The sequence below is a fragment of the Quercus lobata genome, chromosome 7, assembly GCF_001633185.2.
Source record: "Quercus lobata isolate SW786 chromosome 7, ValleyOak3.0 Primary Assembly, whole genome shotgun sequence".
NCBI classification, from domain to species: Eukaryota; Viridiplantae; Streptophyta; class Magnoliopsida; order Fagales; family Fagaceae; genus Quercus; species Quercus lobata.
In genome coordinates, this window is record NC_044910.1 from 19,806,741 (window position 1) to 19,830,450 (window position 23,710).

The 23,710-nt window shown below is 36.0% G+C and overlaps 2 protein-coding genes across 2 annotated transcripts; one reads left to right on the forward strand and one right to left on the reverse strand.

Annotated features, from left to right (window-relative positions):
* Window positions 1-3,060: 3,060 nt before the first annotated feature.
* Window positions 3,061-18,408, forward strand: LOC115952844. The gene is made up of 27 exons (XM_031070174.1): window positions 3,061-3,496; window positions 3,697-3,856; window positions 4,923-5,015; window positions 5,092-5,197; window positions 5,329-5,497; window positions 6,924-7,098; window positions 8,525-8,653; window positions 8,738-9,298; window positions 9,480-10,088; window positions 10,286-10,354; window positions 11,008-11,124; window positions 11,203-11,445; window positions 11,998-12,045; window positions 12,131-12,268; window positions 12,372-12,536; window positions 12,627-12,689; window positions 12,775-12,882; window positions 12,978-13,061; window positions 13,140-13,187; window positions 13,473-13,547; window positions 15,464-15,559; window positions 15,647-15,727; window positions 15,818-15,889; window positions 16,271-16,315; window positions 16,393-16,476; window positions 17,528-17,631; window positions 17,804-18,408. The coding sequence occupies exons 1-27, from the start codon at window positions 3,300-3,302 to the stop codon at window positions 17,988-17,990; spliced, it is 4,026 nt and encodes a 1,341-aa protein (XP_030926034.1). The 5' UTR covers window positions 3,061-3,299; the 3' UTR covers window positions 17,991-18,408.
* Window positions 18,409-18,924: 516 nt separating this feature from the next.
* On the reverse strand, window positions 18,925-22,590 carry LOC115952280 (CTD nuclear envelope phosphatase 1 homolog). The gene is made up of 6 exons (XM_031069378.1): window positions 21,993-22,590; window positions 21,343-21,471; window positions 21,134-21,254; window positions 20,965-21,046; window positions 19,476-19,629; window positions 18,925-19,370 (listed from the first exon to the last, which is right to left on the reverse strand). Exons 1-6 carry the CDS (start codon window positions 22,332-22,334, stop codon window positions 19,236-19,238), a joined length of 963 nt encoding a protein of 320 aa, XP_030925238.1. The 5' UTR covers window positions 22,335-22,590; the 3' UTR covers window positions 18,925-19,235.
* Between the last annotated feature and the right edge of the window lie 1,120 nt (window positions 22,591-23,710).

Consider the following 23,710-nt stretch of genomic DNA (forward strand, 5'->3'; position numbering starts at 1 on the left):
AACTCAGTTTTCTCATCCAAGTAGTTGGTTTCCCCATAGGTTTAGTCCGAGGACCATACAATACCTTGGTTCTGTCCAAAACTCGGTTTTCTCATCCAAGTAGTTGGTTTCCCCATAGGTTTGAGTCCGAGGACCATACAATACCTTGGTTCTGTCCAAAACTCAGTTTTCCCATCCAAGTAGTTGGTTTCCCCATAGGTTTGAGTCCGAGGACCATACAATACCTTGGTTCTGTCCAAAACTCAGTTTTCTCATCCGAGTAGTTGGTTTCCCCACAGGTTTGAGTTCGAGGACCATATAATACCTTGGTTCTGTCCAAAACTCAGTTTTCTCATCCAAGTAGTTGGTTTCCCCATAGGTTTGAGTCCAAGGACCATACAATACCTTGGTTTTGTCCACAACTCAGTTTTCTCTTTGCGTGGGACCTTGGCTTTAGGGGAGTTAGCTCCTCGGCCAAGCCCCTAGAATTATCCATGCGATTAACGCTACCAAGCGTAGCCCCTAGTCAAGAAGCATAGCCCCTAGCGGAACTTTACACTAAAATTCTATAATCAACAGTTAGAAATGGCAAAGGAACTCTCTCGATCCACTGCTTATGCCAACATACAAGCCTTTCCCACAGACGGCGCCAATTGTAAGGACACGATTCGTAACGAACCGTAACAGTGTTGGGTTCGCACGTAAAAAAGGCCCAAACAATATCATTTGTAGAGCGTGGGTTTGAAAGGCTAGGCCTTGGTCACCAGGCGGTGGGTTTTTCGTGGTGTTCATACATGGTTAAGTTGTCTTCACCCCTGGAGTCTTTCTCCTGGAGATGGGCTAGGAGGCTCTGGTTTTTGGCCATTTTTCCCCCAGCCCCTTTTTTAGATTACTTACTTTTTCTTTTATACTCGCCTGCGTTCACTGTCCTTCGTCCACATGTAGGGTCAACCTTTCCAAGACTGATACTTGTCCCATCAGCCCATACCCAAAGTCGTTGTGGGTGGTTGTAAAAGCCGAAGAATACGGCTCTGTCAGGTGCAGAGTATTGAATGGCAGTAAGGGCAGCTTTTCCTGGATATTTTAGATTTTCTTTCAAGTTTAGTCCTATACCGTTTTTGCCCCTCTTTCCGGTGGGACTCTGGGTCTGCCGAGAACTGAACTGTTCTCGGCTGTATCCCAAGGCTATCTTGTGCTTTATATTATCGAGCTTGGACCATAGCCCTCATCGGCTTGGGCCTTTGGACTCCCCACGAGTAAATGGGCCTAACCCATAAATTATTTGGGCCCCACATATATATATATATATATATATATATATGGGACATATGGTGTAATACTAGACTCCAATTGAAAATCTAATTTAATTTTGGCATAAAAATTAAAAATTTTAGATAAGACACTTGATACTAAATTAGACTTAAATTTAAAATCTAATTGGATTTTCTCTCAACTATGTCTTTGTATATATAGCAACTAAGACTTCCAAACAAGCATTTGGAGGGGCTATTGTAAAATGCAATTATCACACTCATGTAAGATGTAAAAATTAATACTTAATTTATTAAAATAAATATTTTAACTTTTAGTGATGTTTTAAAATTATTATGAAGAATTGAGTATTAGATTTAACTAGCTTGTAACCCATGCATAGTTGCATATGCATGGATTCATTTGAAAATAAACTCATTTTTTATCATAAAAATGTACTTAATCAATCGAATTATTAGAAAAAATAAACATAATCAGATGCAGGTTAAAACTCCTACCTAAGTTTAATACTATTTATAATCATTTTTATTCTAACTTTTAATAAGATAGAACATGCATGTGGTGTTTTTTGTTGAGTAGATATATGATTGGTTTGTTGGACTTTTAGTATTTTGCACTCATTAACTCACTTGGCACAAAAATTAAAAAACTTAAGTAGACATATTACACAAAATTAGCCCACAATTGAAATTTAATTAAATTTTCTCTTAGTTTTGGCTTAAAAAGAAGAAAAAAAAAATATATATATATATATATATATATAAAGAGAGAGAGAGAGAGAGAGATTGGGAATTACAAGGACTTCGAATGTTATAAGTTATAACTTATGAGAATTTCATACTTTTACAACATTGTCGTAAATAGGAAATATAGGCAGTTGAGACTGAATACCTTTACCCACTGCTAGTGCTTGAAATGCTACTCAATTCAGATAAAATAAAAATGCTACTAAGGATTTTTTTTTTTTTAAATTTATCTTCATCTTTGTCTTCTCTCTCCTCTCAACTTCTCTTTCTCCTTTCTCAAACAAAACCGTCCCTCTCTTTAACATCACATAGTCCCTCACTTCACTTGTTGTCATGTCCTTTGGATTGGCAGTGGTTTTGTGGGTTTTGTTGGAGGATTTGGGTTTTTTGGATTTGAAATTTGTTGGAGGATATCAATGATTATGGTTATGGTTGGAGGCGGTCGATCTTGCTGTTGGTGGTTACGGGTTTGTTTGTTGTGAGTTAATATTATTCTAATATGTTGTATGAAAGGATAGAATATGAGATGTAGGATGTATTGTCAAATACTAAATATTTTTCAAATACAAAAAAATAAGGTTTGATCCTATTCATGGGATTCTAGACCTAAAAAATGGAAAAGGTTTATAGAGAAATCCTTCAAACTTCACTGATATGTTTTTATTGATTGTAAATTTTGAAAATCTAACTATTGGATTGCATGTTATTATTATATCTTCTATGCTTGTAAAATTTCAAGAATATCAAATATCAATAGATATATCATCTATCAAATATTTAAATTTCAATTTTTTGTAATATAAAATTATGCATAAAAATAAGTTTATTGATCGAATACTAAATAACATCTAATTTGGATGAAATTTGACATACGTGTTAAGAACATAAATTACATGAAATCCAATAATTAGATTTTCAAAATTAATATATAATAAAAAAATGGGGAAATTACAACTTATCCACTTGTGGTTTAGTTGAAATTTAAGTTAGCTACTTATGGTTTGAAATTTGACACTTTACTCAACTGAGATTTGCCGAAATTTAAGTAACCCTGCTTCATAAACGCAATGACCAGACCGAAAGAAAGTTCGGATTCGAATCCCACATACAGAGCACAGTACTGTGAGCCGTAGAGGGAAGAGTGTGACTCTCTCACGCACAAAACAATCTTCTCGTGCTCTCGTCGTTGTGAAAACCTCATTTCGAAATCTCGCTTCTCCCTCTACACCATTCATATCCTTCTAAACACTCTCAAAATTAGGGATTTTGTTGTTGCTCTGAAATCGTAGTTTTGAGTACACGATGATGACCATGAACCCGAGAGAAAACCTCGCGAGTCTAATAAACTCGGCAAAATCAGCCTCGGATATACCTTCGAAGCTCGAGCCATTGCGTCAATTGAAGCGCGATTTGATTCAACAACACGACCTTGCCTTGGTCTCCGAGTCCCTCTCTCTTCTCTCCGACCGGTTCGGTCCGGTTCGCAAGTTCGTCACCGAGTACGCTTTTCCTAAACCTTAGCCTCATTGTTTGAATATTTTTTCTACGAGACTATAACTCATGCTTATTGTTGCTACTGGATAAGGCTTCGTTAATTTAATTTGTGTTTTTAGTGTTGTGTAATTGTTGTTTTTACTGGTATCGAACAATGTGTTGAAGCTTTGTGTGTGTGGTTTTTGTTGTGTTAAAAAAAATGTAGGATGATTGGTGAAATTGGATTGAAGCATTTTGAATTCTTACCGGAGATTGTACCGGTGTTGATTACGGTTTTGAGTGATGCTACGCCGGCTGTTGCTCGACAAGCCATCACTTGTGGTATCGAATTGTTTCGTTCGATTCTTCAAAAAGTTGCAATTCAGGTTTGTTTTTATTCTTGACGTGTAATTTGAGATGTTTGAATTCATTTATGCTGTTGTTGCAATTCAGATATTTGATATGACAATGCTACAATTTATATGACTAGCCATTTTCATAATTGATTGCTTCTAAACATGAGTGACTGACTAAATTTTATGCTCGTCGTCAACCTACTACAACCATCATCCCTTTTCCGGGCTTAGGACTGGCTATTAACAAAATATATGACACTAAGTAAAGACATAGGTGGACTTATGATTGATTACTTACTTGAAATACGAAAAGTATTCATTAGTCATTTTCTAGGACTATTAATACCTTGTGCCAACCTTTTATGTGTTTTTTCTTATAATTTATGTTGTTTTGTACCTTTTTGCTCTTTTTTCGATTATGCTATGAAATGATAAATTTGATAGGACTTCAATTCCAATTAAACTTGGACTCCCAAGTCCGAAACATTTGAAGATGCTAACCCTTCTGATTTCTACCAACAACCGATGAGGAAGGGCTTCTACAAATTAAAACTCTCTCTCTCTCTCTCTCTCTACACACACACATATATATTTGGGACTATATTAAATTACTTAAACTGCTTATGGCTGTCTTTGTGGACTCCTTTCGGCCATTAATATATATCTATGTGGAGCCATCCCTTTGTTAAATTCCCAGGAATGATGTTTTTGCCATCACTTCTATGCATGTATGTCTTCAACTTAAATGATATCTCTTAGTGTTTCCAATGGAGACGTCCAAGATTCGAACCCCCCTCTCCCTCTTAAAATGTACTAAAAAAATTTTGGGATTGCCAATAAGCTATTGCTCCATCAGCACTTTCTCCTCTCATATTAATGAGATGAAGGGTGAGGTCATGGGTTCAATATCCACTGAGTGTGTGCATAGCTTACCAATAATAAAAAAGGGATAAATGTTGCACATGGATGAACCATCTTATGACTTGATTATGGGCAAAATATTGGTCATAAGAATTGTTGGATATGGTGTATTTTACAGCTACATTTTTCTGGAACAACCTTTTACTACTTAGGTGCTTGTGTCTTTGATGTTCAGGGCCTATACTCAAGTGAGTTGGACAGTTCACTGAAGTCATCATGGTCATGGGTGTTAACACTCAAGGAAAATATATACTCAGTAGCTTTTCAGGTAAGCAATGATCTTATGATAACATCAAACTGGATATTGTGCATGTTTTGATTCATTGTAACGCAATGTTTGCCAGACAGGAAGTGGTGGGACGAGGTTGCTGGCATTGAAGTTTGTTGAGGCAGTCATTCTTCTTTACACACCTGATCCTAATGGCTCTTCAGAGCCCCCTCCTCTTGACGGTAAGAAGATTTTACTTTGCATTTCAGGCTCAGAAGGCTTGAAAGGCAAGGAAATGCCATTTAGATATGTGAATACAATAGAACTCAAACAACTTGCATTTGCTCATACAGCATGCTGACCTACTTTGTAGGAAAGTTTGCAAAATTCAACATTTATTGGCTTCGTGGTGGTCATCCAATACTTAATGTTGGAGATTTGTCAATTGAGGCCAGTCAACGTTTGGGTTTATTGCTTGATCAACTCAGGTTTCCAACAGTGAAATCTCTTAGCAACTCAATGATCGTAGTGCTTATCAATAGGTACTTTGCTATTCTTGGTCATATGCTTTTTCATCCTTTATGCAAGAGTTTGCTAAATCAAGTTTGTTGTTAATTGAGACAACTGGATTTCTAAGTGCCCACTCTCTCTAGGTTGATACTTAAAAATGGCATTGAGTGTTTGAGTTTTCAATTTTATTTTCTAAGAAATGTATAAACAATAAAAAAATTCAAAGACAGAAAATATCCTTTTTCACTTGTACCTAATTTTAAATTACTATTTTTAATGAAATGTTCAAATAAAATAGCCAAGAGCCTTGTAGCTCAAATGCTCTCTCCTGATATTCCAATGGAAACGTTTAGGGTTCAAATACCCCCTCTCCAATTGTAACTATCAATTTTTTTATTTTTTATTTGAAAGTTATATAAATGAAAAATAGTCGTCAAGACATTCAATAATCCCCCCTATAAAGGTTATATTTCTTGTAGAAGACACACGGTGTGTATGTTTTCCACCCCAGGAGAGAGAGAGAGAGGGGGGGGGGGGGGGTTTCCTATTCCTTGTCTTGCTTAGTTACTAGGAAGCATGGGTGCGGTGGGGCGACTTGGTAATTTTTGAAAAAGTGGTGTGCGGGTGCAGCTGGATATGTTTATTAAAAAATTATTAAATATATTTTTATTTTTATTTTCTATATATTGCTAAGCATATTTTTTTCATATAATGGTAAATATATACCAATTTAAGAGCAATTGTAGATATGGAACATTTGGGATCAATTTAATATTTATAGTCAATATTTAGGGGGTAAATTTTGCAAAATAATATTATTTTTTAATGATAAGTAATTATTTAAATTGATACAATTACCAAATTATTTGGGAACTTTCAAAAAAAATAAACAAATAAGACGTGGAAAGGGAACGAAAAGGGAAAGAAAACACTAGAGTCAAACAGTGCGTTTTGCCTTTTTTTTTTTTTTAAATAATTAAAAAAACACTTATTTCAGCCCAAATTGGACCAATTTGGGGCTGTTTCAGCCCATTTCAGCCCATATCAGCCTGAATCGGCTCAAATTTGAAAATCGTTAAAAAAAAAAAAAGGATTTGCCTTAGATGCGGGTGCAGCCGTGTCGACGGCCGCACGGCGTGTCCATGCATGTCGGATGCTGGTGCAGCACCCCTAGAGCTGCACCCATGCATCCCAGCTTAGTTACCAGGCTCTATTTGGACAGAGAACCATGGATATACCATTATAGGTAGACTTGGGTCTAAATAAGTGATGAAGAACATGATTATCCTATGTCATATTCATTTAGAAATGTGTGGTTTATATGGATATTCTTATCCAAGATTTCATGGTTTGTGCTTTGTCTCTTTATTGCTAGTATCTTTTTATACAATCAGTTAGGTTATGCTACTGCAGTTTTTGCTTTATCATTCTTTATATTTTCTACATGTTTCTTACCAGCCTTTCAACAATCGCAAAGCAAAGGCCTGCATTTTATGGAAGGATTCTGCCTGTTTTACTTGGTTTGGATCCCTCAAGCTCTGTAGTCAATGGAATGCGTGTTTCCGCAGCAAAGCATGCCCTAAAAAATGCCTTCCTCACCTGCTTGAAATGTACACACCCGGGTGCTGCACCGGTAATCTTTTTTATAATGCACTCATACTTGATGATGTTCTTAAGATACTGTACTTACTATCCCCTTCCCTTGTTTTAAAAAACATGCTTGTGGTAGGACTAGATTTTAATTTTGTAAGTTTTGCAGCAAATAGGCTTTTAACTTTTTTCCCTGTTTATAGAGCAGTATGAGATTTATCATAGTTTTCCAATATACGGTAACCTATTGTCGGATTTATTATAACTTTGAAAAGAACATTAATTGATGTTGATACCCTGAGCTTTGCCTTGAGACAAGGAGAGGTGCTGATAAGGTTACTAGATTATGCCTTAAGGTTGCCCATGGCATGCATCACATTTATAAAACTTTAGAACTTATTGATTTTCTGTAATATAATTTTAATTTTTTTCTGTTTTCTTTTCATTTTTGATTGATTGTTAAAATCTTTGATATTTGATATTTGATATTTATTGATAATTACTTACGTGACTTTTTACATGCCATCCTATATGTATAAATACACATATAAGCATAACCCCAGTGCCCATCCAGCCCCTCACTATGTGTGTGTGCGCGTATGTATGCACATATATATGTCTACTAAATGTGTATCAATTAATTGGTTTTTGATCTTAGACCTATTTTCTTATTTTTTAATATATAAAGATATAGTTATAAATGTCAACAAAGATTTAGAAACAAATTTAATCACTATTATCCTTTGTAGTCCTCTTGGGATTGCACTCCCAAACTGATAATTTTATGCAATGAAGCCATATCTCCAGCTACTTAATGCCTTATTTGCCAATTGTTTCTTTGTAAGACAATTTCTTTTGGGTATATCGTATCTTTCAGATAATCCTTTACCACTATCTATAGGCTTGTTATGTCCTGGTTATAATTGTTTATGTTCCTTAACTAAGCCCTAATCCCAACTAAGTTAGTTAATTGTTTATGTCCCTTGGTTTTCAAAGTTTACTGTTTATGTTTTGGTTTTTGTTGTGTGGTAGTGTTATTCTTATTGTTGTTTTTGTTTTCATGGGGTATATGGTGCTTTGATCATGCTCCTCAACTCAATTTATCTTCTGTCTTTCTTCCTTAGTTATTCAATAATTGCTGCAGGACTCTCAACTGATAATGGGTTTATCTTGGAGATTGATGAATAGAGCAGCAGAGTCTAATTGTTTAAGATACTTTATTTCTTTTAGCTTGTATTTTATTAGATGAAGTTTCTGTGGTGTGTCAGTAATTCACTTATACATCCAATGGACAGTGCCTTGAACATAGTGTCAACACATTACTCCTCCCTAAGTAATTGCAGTATTATTGTTATCTGTTGAACTCTCGTACTGTGGGTTTGTCATCTGTTTGAAATGTGCAGTTTCTATGTAGAATTTTTGCTTTGTTACACAGAACTGATTACTAAGGGAGTTTTTGGTTTCTGCAGTGGCGGGATCGGTTGATTGGTGCCTTGAGGGATATGGAAGCTGGAGGGTTGACTGACCAAACTATTCCAGAAGTGTGCAAGATTAATGGAAGCCTAGGGGAAGGGAAAGAAGATTCACCAGTTATTAAGGTACTTCTCATTCTATTCAGAGGTACATATGGATAGATTCACATTTCCCTGGATGTTGTTGATAACGTTTTACACATTTTATAGGAAGAGAAACCCACAATTAAATCATGTGATGTTGTGGATGTTAATTTGGGGAGCAAAAGACCTGGAGTACCAGACAGCAGTGATCTGGCTGAAGATGAAAATGTGCCTGGAAAGCGTGTCAGACCAACACCTAGTGCCTCAGAGGAATTGACTAGAGAGTCGGATAAGAATAACATGATGTCTCATGATGACATTTCTTCAATTGGACCAACCACTTCCAGAGGAGATGGTGATAATGGACCCGTGCAGCAACTTGTAGCTATGTTTGGCGCCTTGGTTGCACAAGGTGAAAAAGCTGTTGGTTCTTTAGAGATTCTTATCTCAAGCATCTCTGCTGACTTGTTAGCAGAGGTAGTGATGGCTAATATGCGACACCTTCCTCCCAATCATTCCAAAGGTGATGGAGGTGAAGAGTTGCTGCTAAACATGACCATAGTTGGTAGTGATTCTAAAGCTAAATATCCTCCATCATTTATAGCAGATGTTCTATCACTTTCTAGTACTTTCCCACCAATAGCTTCACTGTTAAATGCTCACCGGTCAGAGTCCAATGATATAGTGGTACGATTTTTTCTTATAATTTTGATTCTGAGAGCTTCACATGCTTTCTTTCTTGTCTCCAGTAATGTCAAAGACTAATGATTTCATGTGCTTCATTGTATTTCTTTTTACTCTGTTTTTTTATTAAGTTTTGTTTGGTTTTCACTCTTGCCATGCTAAAACTTTTATATTGATGAAACAGCAGAAACCTTGTGATGAGAAAGAAGATGTTGTGGCTGAAGCTGATAGTGTTCTTGCATGTGATGGCTTGGACCATGGATCGGAAAATGCATTGTTGCCCACTGATTTACCAGCTTCCTCTGTTGTTTCATCTGGAGTGGAGAAAGGCTGCTTTCCTATTTCATCTGATATTCATGATGTGGGGGATCTAGAGAGTGAGATACCTGGCCTGGATTCTTCTGCTCATGCTGATGGATTGTCAGAGACGCATGTTACATCCTCCATGGCCTCCACTGACTTAGAAGAAGCCAGTCAAGATCAAGTTACAAGTTTGGGTCAGTCAACACTGAAGTTACTTCCATCTATGTCAACAGAGAAGTCTGAGGAGCTCAGCCCAAAAGCAGCTGTTACAGATGTCAGCAGCCTGGTCTCATCAACAGCAACTTCTGCTGGATTGTCTTGTAATTTTGTCTTGCCCAAGATGTCAGCGCCTGTTGTTTACCTTGATGATGAACAGAAGGATTATTTGCAAAAAATGGCTTTCATTCGTATTGTTGAGGCATATAGGCAAGTTGCAGTCGCTGGAGGTTCACAAGTTCGCTTTTCACTGCTTGCATATTTAGGGGTTGAGGTAAAATTTCTAGTTTCTGAAATATGTTAATATCATTTGTACTGTTTGTAATTGAAAGGGGCTGTTTTATTATGTAATATATGTATATATAAAAAGTTCTTTGATACAAAATTGTTTTATGGCCTCATACCATTCCATTTTATATACACTCAACATTTCTTTATTAGTTTGTTTATGTATTTGAATTTCTTTTGCAGTTTCCCTCAGAGTTAGACCCATGGAAGCTTTTACAAAAGCATATCTTGGAAGATTATATGGGTCATGAGGTATGCAAATTTTTCTAGTTTTGTTTGCTACTTGTTTGTAAGAACGGACTTGTCAATTGGGGAATTAACAAAGAGTATGATTTCAGATAGAATATAATAGAGGAAAAAAATACATGTGGCCCCATAACTAATCGACAATATGTTGAGGATCCATAGCCGATTCCTAAAAAAATTTGGGACTAAGGCTTTGTTGTTGTTGTTGTTGTTTTCTACTTGTTTATAGCTTCTTACGCACATGTGCTGCTGGGAACTTTAAGATAATTTTTATGTTTGAAAAGCAGACAAATTTGACATCTGGAGTCTGGACACATCTGTGTGTGTATGTGAGCTTCAGGATTTAAACTTTTCCATTTTGTACTACCTGGTGGCCATCACCATGTCTTGTCTTTTAGGTTTGTGTTGGAATTTATTAGTTAATAAAAAAGTTCATTGTGGTATTTTGGGTACTCATAGCAGCACACTTGTTGGCTAAAGCATTCTCAATACTTGATGGTTTCAAGGTGTGACTAGAAGTATAAGGTGGACCACTGTTTCTGCAAACCAACTTATGTCTAATGTAATATGTTTCTATGAATGAAAAGAACTTATTATCTTTTTGATAAAATCCAAAATCAAATACATACCAACTGACAGTCACTACTGGATGTCTTCAGGGACACGAGTTGACCTTGCGTGTCCTCTACAGGTTATATGGCGAGCAAGCAGAAGATCGCGACTTCTTTTCTTCTACAACTGCAGCTTCTGAATATGAAAACTTCCTTCTTACTGTGGTGTGTGTCCAGTTGCGATATTAACTTCACTTGTCCTTCTCTAAGGTGTGACATTCAGCAATTTTCTTCATAGTGCAGGCAGAAACGCTTAGAGATTCTTTTCCACCTTCAGACAAATCATTAAGTAGATTGCTTGATGAAGCTCCTGATCTGCCCAAGTCAGTTTTAAAATTGTTAGAGGACATGTGTTCTCCTGGAAACTGTGATAAAGCTGAGGATTTACAGAGTGGGGATCGAGTAACTCAAGGTCTAAGTGCTGTGTGGAGATTGATTATGCTGAGGCCTTCTATTCGAGATGTCTGCTTGAAAGTTGCCTTACAGGTATTCTTCTCTTAACCACGAACTTCATGATATCTGTTTGTGTTGTTTCCCTACAGCATAGTGTCTGCTCTTTGTTATTTCTACCTTTGTTCTGTTTGTTTTTGAAAATTGCATGTTTTCTTCTTATATTTGTCAGCCCTAACTCCAGGCACACTAAGTAAATAAACAAACATCCTTATTGACCTATGCTTGACTTTTATCTGATTTGTGGTTGAAATATTGAGTTTGTTGATTAATCTATCTGGTAAAATTCTCCATAAATATTTTGAAGATTTAACAATAATAAATTGCGACAAAATAAGCTAGTTGATCTTCTTCTTTTGGCATGGTCCGCATTTTCTGATATGAAGAGTGAACTTTTGAATTCCAATCTTTGGATGCAATAATTCTTTAGCTTCATTCATTTTATCCTGTTTATAAATTCCTTATTCACTGTCTCTGCTTCTTATTATTTTTTGGTTAGTAGGAGCGTATTACTAATTAAGGAAATGAACTGAAATTTTCTCTTTTCCTTACTCTTAATTGACTTTGATTACTTTTTACCTTTGAAAGAGCGCGGTTCATCATTTGGAGGAAGTGCGTATGAAGGCAATACGACTGGTAATTAAAACATACCTTCTTATTAAAGTAACAAGTCAGTCTTTTTAATTGTGTCTTACCTTTCTGGGTCTATTTCATTTTACAGGTGGCAAACAAGCTTTATCCAATATCATCCATTGCTAAACAAATTGAAGATTTCGCAAAAGAAACATTGCTCTCTGTAATAAGTGGTGATGCAACAGAAAGAATGGATACTGAAGGATCAGTCACTGAAATGCAGAAGGTATTGGTTTTTTGCTTTGCTGACATGGAGTTCCACATGAGGCCAATCCAAATATACATTTTTATAACTGCGTAGCTATAATTTAATTACATTTGTTTTGCAGGATTCTTATCTAGAAAAACCTGTGGATGAACATCCCTCAGTGAGTGTGAACAGTAAAGATATTTCTTCTGATACTCATCAATCGAGCACATGTCAGAGTGTGTCCTCCCTTTCAGTCTCCGAGGTCCAGCGGTGCATGTCACTGTATTTTGCCTTATGTACCAAGGTGTTACTTTATTTTAATTTAGACCCTTCTTTATTCCTAGTGTTTACCCTTTTTAAGTATATTAACATTTTAATTGTATCTCATTGACAGAAGCACTCCCTTTTCCGCCAAATATTTATTATATATAAAAGCACATCAAAGACAGTTAAACAGGTTTGATTAGGAACCTAATTAAACTTGTTTGTCAATTCTTGTTGTTCCGGCTATAAGCTTTTGCTTCTTATGCTGTATGATGCAGGCAGTTCATCGCCAGATCCCAATACTCGTCCGTACTATGGGCTCGTCGTCGGATCTTCTTGAAATCATTTCAGATCCTCCAAGTGGAAGCAAGAACCTCCTAATGCAGGTTTTGCTAATCAACTATATTACTTGACTGTCACCATGCAAAAGATGAAAAGTAACAATACCTCCTTTTTTTTAATAATTAATTTTCTGCATCAGGTTTTGCATACACTGACGGATGGGACGATTCCCTCTTCAGAACTACTTTTTACCATTAGGAAGTTATATGATTCCAAACTAAAGGTATATCTATTGTTTCCTTAACTGTGCAACAGAGGTGAAACTATTAGCTAATATATGTTCGCTTGTGGTTGATTGCAGGATATAGAGATTCTTATTCCAGTATTACCATTCCTACCAAAGGATGAGGTTCTTTCCTTTTCTATTGTCTTGATACAATTGTGTCATCTGCTGTTAGAATTTAGCAAATAGCTGCTAATGTTCTTTTTCAAGCTAACATGGGTTTTCTTTCACTTTATTGTCTATAAATCATATCTTTCATCTTTCATCTAGCTTATGCCTAGCATATTCTGGATTACTATTAAGTTTCTTCTAACTATCTTATCGACTTTTTTTTTTTATGCTTATATTGGTTATAGATTTTTGGTTGGTCTACTTTTTTTCCCTGAAAAATAAATAAGCGTCTTTTGTTAGGTTAAGCTGATATTTCCCAATGTTGTGAATCTTCCACTGGATAAGTTCCAATCAGCACTTGCTCGCTTACTACAGGTATATATACATATATATATATATATATATATATTTTTTTTTTTTCATCATTCTACTCTGTGCCATGTTCTCTGGTTTTTTTATTGGTTATTACATGCGCGCCCTATGGGTCTTGAGCCTAAAAGCTCATTCTCCTCCTTACTCGTAGGTGGAGGTGTTGTTTGAGCTAGAGCTCATTGGCAAGGTATTTTTTATTAGTAGTTACACATGCACTTTCATGAGTCTTGAAATCATAACCTTGCACAGTAGGGTGTGCATGGGTCAGGTTGGGTCAGGGGATTTTTTGACCCAATGGTGGGTTAAAAAAAAAAATCCAACACAACCCATCACAAGGGTCCAACCCACATGGATTGGGTTGGGTCAGGTTGAACCCATGGGTTTGACAATTTTTGTTTTACTATTATTATTAAATTGAGCAGAAAAAAATATATCCCATGTGCCATCTGAGTTGATAAATAAAATATACATGAATTAGTATTCCAACTCTGTTATAAACAAAATATATCCAATTGAATTGATAAACAAAATATACGTGAACTAGTATCCCAACTCAGTTATAAACGAATAGGAGAGAAGTGGGTGTGGGATGCGGCAGAGAGAGAAATAAGATTATTAGAGTTTGTGAGGTAATTAGGTTTTATGTAGGAAAAGCCAAAATAAGGGGAAAAAATTAAATAAAAAAATTATTAATTATATAATATATTTTTAAATATATATAATTTAAATTTTAAATATATAAGTGGGTTGGGTCGGGTCGGGTTAAGCGGATTTGTGATTGTTGTGACCCAAACCCATCCCAATCCATTGTTAAAAAAAAATTCATAACCCAACCCAACCCGCCAACCCTAAAAACCGACCCGGTGGGTTGTGTTGGGTTGGGTTGGTTTTGGCGGGTTGGTTGCACACCCCCTTATCCCATTATTAAGGAGGAAGTGTTTAGCTAGAGCTCATTGGTAGGGTATTTGAAGTGCTGTGCCTTTCTAATTGCCATATTCTACAAGACTTTTATAGATAATATGTGCAGATTACTTCATGGCCTTACAATTGCCCATGTCATTTTGTGATGGTAAACTTCCTTTATGGCCTGCCATTTGATCAGCTTATGAAAATGCAACCTAGCAATTGTTGATCACATATGATCCTTTTTGCATTTGGAGTTGAAGAGCAGGTGTTTGTATACTCATTCATCAGAGCTAATCAAAGCATTATATATATATACACACACATTTTCTATGTCACCCGCTTGTTTTTATTTTGGGGGAGAGGGGGTGGGGAAGGGGGCAGGGGAGGGAGGTAAGCTTATCTTCTTTAGAGAATTATTTGCCCTGGTTCAAATTTCTTTGTAACCATTGTTTTTACTTCAGACATAACTGTTGAGTGATTTGTAACGAAAGGAGGCAGATTTATAGTTGGCTTCTCAAATGCATACCCCTACTGATACAAGGAGCTTTAAATTCATTTAAGATTTTATTTTTCAATTTGAAACTGTTTTTGTTTTTGAATTTGATTTTTTTTTTTTTTTAATAATTATTTTTTTTTTTTTATGAGTGAATTTGGCTTTTTAATGTTGAGGGTTTCATGGAATGTAATTGGATATTTCCATATGTGTGTAATCTTTGAAACCCTATTTAGCTAATGCTCTTGTAACTTGTAAGCTTGAAGGACATTAGAAATTGAATAAGAATTTTATGAGTTGAGAATGTGTTTCTCCTTTGTTTGGTGCTGATGCCAAACACACTTAGGTGCTGATGCATAAGTTTCCTTTGCTTGGCACTGATTCCAGGCAAGCCTCTAGGTGTTGGTTCTTAGGGTTTAGCTTTTCCTTTTGCTACATTTTCCCCTTCATTCCCCCATTTGATATTGTCTGGTTATATTTTTTTTAATCATTGATTGATAATTTAATAAAACATACACAGGGTTCATCTCATTCTGGTCCAGTGCTCACTCCAGCTGAAGTTTTGATTGCTATCCATGGGATTGATCCTGACAAAGATGAAATCCCCTTGAAGAAGGTATGCCTTCTTATTTGTTTTTTTATCCATTTGAAACCTTACCAAAAAGCACTAGTCCATAACTGATTATAAATATTTAATGAGCAGGTCACAGATGCATGCAATGCATGTTTTGAGCAGAGGCAAATATTCACCCAACAAGTACTTGCGAAGGTTTTGAATCAATTGGTCTGTATCATCAAGAACTCTACTTTTTTATCACCTATATTCCAATTATACGTATCTTAACTCACAGATGACCAAGGGTTGCCTTTGCAGGTTGAGCAGATTCCTCTCCCTTTATTGTTCATGCGGACAGTATTACAAGCTATAGGTGCTTTCCCAGCGCTGGTGAGAAATTAAGCAGCATGTTTCTCTTCTGCATTAATGCACGATTAAAAGTTTAGATTTCTCTGAGTCCACTCAATAGTTGTGTTTAGCTGATTGAATTGGCTGCTTTCCGTTTGATATGAGAGGAGAAAAAAGCTAATGAGCTCTAGCTCAATTGGCACCTCCTTCCCTTGCAAGTGCTAGGTAGAGGGTGAGGTGGTGGGTTAATGATCCAGTGGATGCATGTGTAACTTACCATTTAAAAAAATAATAAAAATCTGAGGGGAAAAAGGACAAGTGAGGGAGAGGGATTCCATATTTTCTTTTTAAATAACTTTGTACCTTTTGGTTAACATGTTCATGGCTTATCTGTCATTTGCTTAATGACTTAAAATGATGCAGGTGGAATTTATAATGGAGATCCTATCTCGTCTTGTCAGCAAGGAGGTAACTATTTTCATGGTAAACTGATTGCTAGTCATTTAGTAATTCATACTTTGTCACTCATTAATGAGGCATTGCAGATTTGGAAATATCCAAAGTTGTGGGTAGGATTCTTGAAGTGTGCACTCTTGACAAAGCCTCAGTCATTTGGTGTATTGCTTAAGGTGCGGGTGTTCTGATTCTTCTTTTGTTTTCGGTAATATTTGCTGGTAACATTTTATCATGTTGGAAGTGCATGCTGCAGAAACTTACTATACCAGATCATAGGCCCTTTGAACTGTATCACTTTCCTTTTCTGCTCATTCCTTTTCCCAAATCATGTTACAGTTACTAATTACATAATGATTCTGTCCCTCTTTCTACTGAATTGCTGTGTCCTTTGTTTTAGTGATTGGAATACCAAACTACTTTCCACACTGAAAATATAAATAAATACAAAGTTAGATGGTGTTTATCCATTGTAGTGAGATAAAGCATTAAAGGTGCATGGGGGATGGGGGATGGATGGACAATGCCATTACATGGGAATTATACTTGAGAAAAACATCTGCAGTATACCCACACTGAGATAAGATCCCCTCCCATTAAATCCTCCAATTCCTCTTAATTTTTATTTTGATGCAAGACACGTGGCATTTGAAAATCAAATGAAAGCCATGTCACACATCTGCCTAAAAATGGGAGGGAATTGGAGGGGATCCTTTCCCAACCTAGATATTATCAACTTCTACCATTCAAGATAGTATTAATTCTAAGTAAGGTGAATCATATACAAGAGCCACAAGAATGAAGATAAAAGAAAAACATGCTTAAGTTAATAAAGTGGAAACTCCCTCTGAGGTCAACTTCTCCGCATTCCATAAGTACTGTGGTTCAGGAGAGGGAAATAGTTTTAAAGCCAGAACCGCCCTTTACATATGACAGGATGGGATCCCAACATCATGTCATGGAACAAATTAATAGCCTCCAAACCTGCTGAATCCCATCCTAATAATGTTGTGAGATTTCTTTTAACTAAGTAAAATAACTTAAATCATTAAAGGAAGAAGCTCAAATGTAACTTATAAAAAAATAATAATAAAGGAAGAAACTCAAATATATATGGAGTGTATTAAAGCTACTTCAGTACTTCTAAAGAATTATAATGTTTATGTGGCGAGCTTTAGAAGCCAGATTTGTTGTTATCTTCTGTTGATCCTGTAAAGTGTCTTTCAGTTACCTCCAGCACAGCTAGAAAGCGCATTGACCAGAACTGCAGCTCTGAAAGCACCTCTGATTGCTCATGCTAGCCAACCAAACATCCGATCTTCACTTCCAAGGTTCATAAAAAAATTACATTTTCTTTTAGCTGTGTTCTGTTGCACGTGAAAATTTTAGTTTGCAACTGGGGCAAGGTAGAGGTGGGGGAAAGAGGTCAACTTTCTTCTTCATAGATTAGCTTCTTCTGCAGTACTCATTACAGGACTTTTGCTTTGGATGTGTGTTTTTCAGGTCTGTGTTGGTGGTTCTGGGACTTGCACCTGAATCTCAGACTTCAAATCCGGCACAAACTGGAGTAGCCCCAGATTCTCAGAATTCAAGTCAGGTTCAAACAAGTCAGGCTCAGACTGGAGATACAGGCAACTCAGATAAGGAGGTGCTGACAGAGAAATCTAAAGAATCATCTGGTGCTAGCTGACTTCACTAGAGAGTTGACTTTAACAAAGTTTGACCCTACATTTCTACCCTTCGGTATCCCTAGCTTAGCAATTGGATCACCAGGCTCCCAAGGGCAGGGCTTCTATGCTATCTCACTCTAGCTTAGTGGATTGGGGAAATGAGGCATTCGTATGTTGTATTGTTACCCTGGCACCAACATACAAGTGACAAAGGAATTACTACGTCCTCTTCGAAAACATCAACAAAGAGGGCATGAGGAGACATGTTAGACTGTACAATGTAAAAATTTGTGTAATTATTCATTTATATGATTATTACTTGTATGTATATTAAAATGGATCTCCTACCGTACTGAAAAGCTGTAGTCTTGGGGATGAACTCACTGGTGCAAGTATTAGTCAATGTATGTCATCTTATTAAGCTGTCAATTTGTTTTATACCATCTCTCTTTGCATTTGTCATACCAAATTAAATGCCTGCCAAGTATTCTTACTGGAAATGCCCAAGATTTAGGACGGGACTTTTCTGCTTTAAAGGATCTGAAAATAACTGTCAGAAGGCCAACTTTTTGCCCAAATTTGGGGCTCTCTGATTTTAGTGAAAACAGAACACAACATTAATCTTGAAATACTGAGTAATTACTCTTAAGATGTGAACTTGTTTTGTTGCTCTACAGTTTCAAATGGACCCAAAATGATTGATATGTAAAAGGTGATCCCAATAGAATCTTCGTAACAAGTTCCATTGCCCTTTGAATATTCTACAAGGGCTAGGAGAAAAATGACATCTGAGGGCGTTTTCATTATATAGCTATGACATATACTTCCATCAATGAAAATAGCTCTAAGAGTATGACAGTCTGGGAGATTACCCAAACGTGTCATATTTCAAAAGACAACAACTCACTGCGTAATCCATTTACATTTCCAAGACCATATAGATATGCAAAGGCAGCAAAGTAAACTAATTTTAAAAAATAATCATACTTGAAAGTTGAAACCTTGCAAATTCAGGTGATACTCTCTGATATTACACAACTATAAAGAATTGGACTCTACTTAATCACGATAAACCTGCTCTGCAGGTATATCTCCAATTAGTCATCGCAGGTTATCCCAATAGTTTTAAATTCTTTGGTTGGCAGCAGCTAATATGATGACAATATACAAGGCCTTATGACATCAGGTTGAAAAGTGCTCCCACAAAATACCTATGTCCGCTGGTGCCAGAAATACCACAGTAAACCTATCTGACTTGATTAATCTCATTCTGTCAATCCACAAACAGGAATCCCCTGCATTTGAAACCATTCAGGCATGTGAAACTGCTCATAGAGTACAGGCCTCACATCCTTTTGCATTGAGAGGTGTTGGAGAAGTGGAAGCAGGACTTCCAAAAGCTATACAAGCCACATGAAAGAAACAAAAATTGGAAGAGGATATGTAGTCAGGGCGTATAATGTAACCATTCGATTCTTCCTTTAAATTTGACAAAATCTAAGTACCTGATCATCATATGGCTGTCCAGCAGAGAATGGAATGCACGGTATTCCATTCAGTGGTTGCTTCAGGAAACTAAATGGGTTGTTATCAACAATAACTATTCGAGATAGATCTTTGGATAAACATGACAGATCCTTCACATGTTCTCGATATTCCCTGTCAGTACACAAATGCCAGATATAACTTCAGTGAAAATCTCATAATTAATTTCCAAAAGTTTTAGTCTCCACCATTAATATTGTACATTGTATATCAACTTATGTGAAACATCGAACTGGGATTTTGTAATTTCAATAGGGCAAAAAAGCTTGAATTGTATCATTGTATGTTAGAGATATACGTTTCAGCTTGGCTTTCTGGTCTCCCGTATATAATAGACAAGTTTCAAGACCACTGACAATAAAAAAAAAGGCATCAAGATGCACCTTCTAGATGGAAATAACTGATAAATAACATTGCTAAGAAGTAACAAGAGGGCACTTCTTTAATTGAACAGCTTTTTAGTATTTCTTTGTGAAGGAAGTCATCTAAGCAATTGCATCAGCATCAAGACATAACTTAGCTCAGCATTTGTAACATGAATAACAATATGTCATTCCCTTATGGTGGAGTATAAGCACAAAAGAGAGCATGCATAGTAAAAACAAGAAATAATGTAGATGCCTATGTCATTCCAAGCCCCGATCCTGCCTCATAGCAATTAAGCAAATACTAATACGCAAAATTGATATTTGTCACCGGTTTCATCATCAGTATGGTTTGAAAGTGACCTAGCACCACCTGGACCAATCAACTACAGATTTTTTATTTACCACAATTATTCTTTTTCTCAGAAACAGAAAATTTATCTTATCACTTATCAGTCACTATTTTGTGCATTTTAAATTTAACTAGAGCACTATATCCATTTTATAAGCATGTTTCTTGGTTTCATGCATGCTGAACAATAAATCATAGCCTGATAGTCGTCTTAATGAGTCCAGTGCAAAAACTTCTATGCGTCCTGGAGAAAAGCACATAACAGGAAAACTATGTTCTCTTAAAATCTATGTTTCAATATGATCAGAAGACGACACCCAGACAACACTATAAATATTCAATACAACCAGAAAATGGCTCTCAGAATACTTGAAGACCACAACAAAATAGAAGGTATATGCCTACAAGAAAGCTTAAACGCACTAGTGAAAATTACAACAGTAAACTGAATACCAAGCAAGCTATAACCAAGAGTGCACTGCATGCCAACAACTGAGCCTTGCCCAAAAAATTTCAAAAAAATAAAAAAAACACAAACAGGCTTGGTTCAATGCATCTCACCATCAACCATTGCTATTTATTACATTGCATCATGCCTACCTACGAGTCGAATGGTTTACTTATTCAATCTGAGCAGTCTCTAAAATATATCAAACCAAGCATGGCAGCATTTTCTTGTCTTGAATCCAACTACTATTCATAGAGTAAGTACTAATAGGCAAAGATGCTTACGTGCTAACTGTCGAAGGCCGATATAGACGAAGGCTAAATCGGTTCTCCACATCTATTTTGTCAACAAGTGGTCTTGCATAACCTGCAAGGTGCTCAAAGACAATTTAACGAAAAGAACAAAAACAGAAGAAAAATTATTCAACAAGGAAGAAATGAAGCAACATCGAACCTTCAAGACCGGCAGTGAAAAGAACAAGATCTGCAAATTTACTAATCTGATCTAAGAACTCTTGCAAACCGGGACGTTCAAACACTGTCACATAATTGATCTTTTGTTTTCCTTCAGAACTCTTCCACCCAGAGATATCATATCATATCAATATTACAGTTACACATGAAAAAGAAACCGAAATAACATGTTCGGAGAGAGATCAAGACCTTGTCCGAGGATACACATTGAATCTCAAACCACTTCAATCCAGCTTCCATTGCTTGAGCATGAATACTGGCAGGCAAACTAGATTTTTCGTATGCACATACTAGCGTCTCGTCCATGTCAAGAACAACCTACACGCCAAAACTCCATTTCTTAAACACAATAATCTTACCCAAAAAAAAGAACCTCAATACTACAAAAACAAGCAGAACGCCACAAAATTGAAAAATTGTGTATATTGAATATACAGAACTTTGTATATTTTGAATGTACAAAATTGTGTATATAGTTTTTGAAGAATTATGTACATTAAATATGCAAAATTGTGTATATTATTTCAAAATTTGTTACCACTATTCCTAAGCTCTGGCTTTAACAACCATAACCAAATCATATGCTATAATAATAAAAATTAGATCAATTACTCTAAATAAAAATTGTATTACCTAAATTTCAAGAGATTTATAAATGAAATTTATTATTCATCTTAATTATTTTGATCACCTATTTAATATAATTAAAGTGAATTAACTTTTAGGTAAATTAATCACAAATCAATTAATTATTAAGCTAGTTTTGATTATTATCACAAAAAATAAAGCAAGGACTGTAATTATTATCATAATATATACAATACAATACAATACCGTACCGTGAGCTTTTCGATGCGGTGATCATCGTCGACGGCGTCGTTTTGAGTGTCGTCGACGCTAACAGAAGATTCTTCCTCCTGAGAAGAGACTTCGAGTTCGAGTTCGACGAGAGGCAAAGGAGTGAAAGAAGAAGAAGAAGAAGAAGAATTTGAATTCGAACCGAGAAAATGAGAGGAGATTGGAAGTCTAAGGTACGAAAGAAGGAGGTGAGCAAAAGAAGGTGTGCCTCTTAAGATCTGTGTGATTAACTGTAATAGAAACTCTAACCAATCCACCACTGCTCTCCACACTTGCAATCTACTCCAACTCCAACTCCTCGTGTACACTTCTGCTTGTGCCATAGCTAAACCCGAGAGAGAAAGAGAAAGAGACTGTGGCGGTTCTCTCTATTTTTGAATTTTTTTGAAATTTTTTGGAAGATTACAATATATATATATATGATCTGGTTGTTTGTGTTCGTGTTTGGGTTTGGGTTTGGGTTTGTGAAGGATTTATAATCTGGTGCTTCTTATTTTGAAAAAGCGTGGATTAGCAGCGAATGGTTGCGTGGCTGTGAATTATTGGATCTTTGATACACACTCTTAATCACCACTAATTATTGAGGGTCTCTTTTTAATGGAAATCACATGAATCAAGAAAAGTACATACTACTTAGGCACAACAAGCGAGGAATGAATTATAATGATCACGCGAAAGCTAAAGCCAACCCAACCCAAGTGGGCCTTTATAATGTAACAACAGCAACAGCCCATTTGGACCATGCTTATTTGTGACTGACACTTGCAAACTACTTTTTATCTTCTTCTTTTTCTTATTGCCTCTATGACATATGCATTTATTGCTGATTATGAATCTAGGCACACTTCAAATTTGATAGCTATTGAGGTCACACAGACTGTGATTGATGTATAGTAAAGATTATATGATAATGATAATGTTTTATAATAAAAATTTATACTTTCAAATAAAAAAAATAATGCCAATGGATATATAATTTGTTATAATTTTATTATAATTTATAGTGAGTTGTGATTGTTAAATATATAATGAGTAATGCACAAAATTATAGTAAAGTTATGATAAATTATGTGTTTCTAACATTACTCTAAATAAAATGTTGTGATGATTTTGTGAAATACGTTAGGTCGGCAACATTGTTATTTGGGTAACAATAAGTCTAAGTAGACTTCAAATTTGGACCACGCCCATTTGTGACTGAGTGCTACTTGCTAACTACCTTTTTTTTTTCATGACATTTGCAATTAACTACTACCTTTAGTTTTTTTTTTATGGGACTACCTTTAGCTTTTTGTGTTACTATTATGCATGGGAAATTGCAAATTCTATAGTCATTGATGTGATTGATGTGATGAACTATAATTGGTGTCCATTTGCCCCAAGAGGGGTGGGCTAGCTGTAAGGATTTCGCGTGCATGCACAATGATCCCTCGTTCGAACCTTGACGAATACTAGGGATAAGAGGTGGGAGCACTCATGCGTTGTGCTTCACTGCTAGCTTTTTTAGGGTTAAGTCTGTAACACCCCAATCACAGTAGTTATAAGTCAATTCAACATTTCCTAGCGAATGGTGCCCTTATGGTCATGCCCAAAAAGGTGAACACACATGGTCGCCCCGCCCCCCTTTCACTCATTAAAAAAAATTGGTGTCCGTTTGGGAACAGTTTATTTAGTTAAAATTGAAAAAAATTTGTTGAAA

Coding starts and splice junctions, on each gene's coding strand:
- LOC115952844 (XM_031070174.1), top strand. CDS start 3,300: ATGATGACCATGAACCCGAGAGAAAACCTCGCGAGTCTAATAAACTCG. Junction 5,498..6,923: donor ATCGTAGTGCTTATCAATAG/GTACTTTGCTAT, acceptor GTTTCTTACCAG/CCTTTCAACAATCGCAAAGC. Junction 12,690..12,774: donor CATCAAAGACAGTTAAACAG/GTTTGATTAGGA, acceptor TGTATGATGCAG/GCAGTTCATCGCCAGATCCC.
- LOC115952280 (XM_031069378.1), bottom strand. CDS start 22,334: ATGGCACAAGCAGAAGTGTACACGAGGAGTTGGAGTTGGAGTAGATTG. Junction 21,047..21,133: donor TTTCACTGCCGGTCTTGAAG/GTTCGATGTTGC, acceptor AGCACCTTGCAG/GTTATGCAAGACCACTTGTT. Junction 19,371..19,475: donor GACAGCCATATGATGATCAG/GTACTTAGATTT, acceptor TGGCTTGTATAG/CTTTTGGAAGTCCTGCTTCC.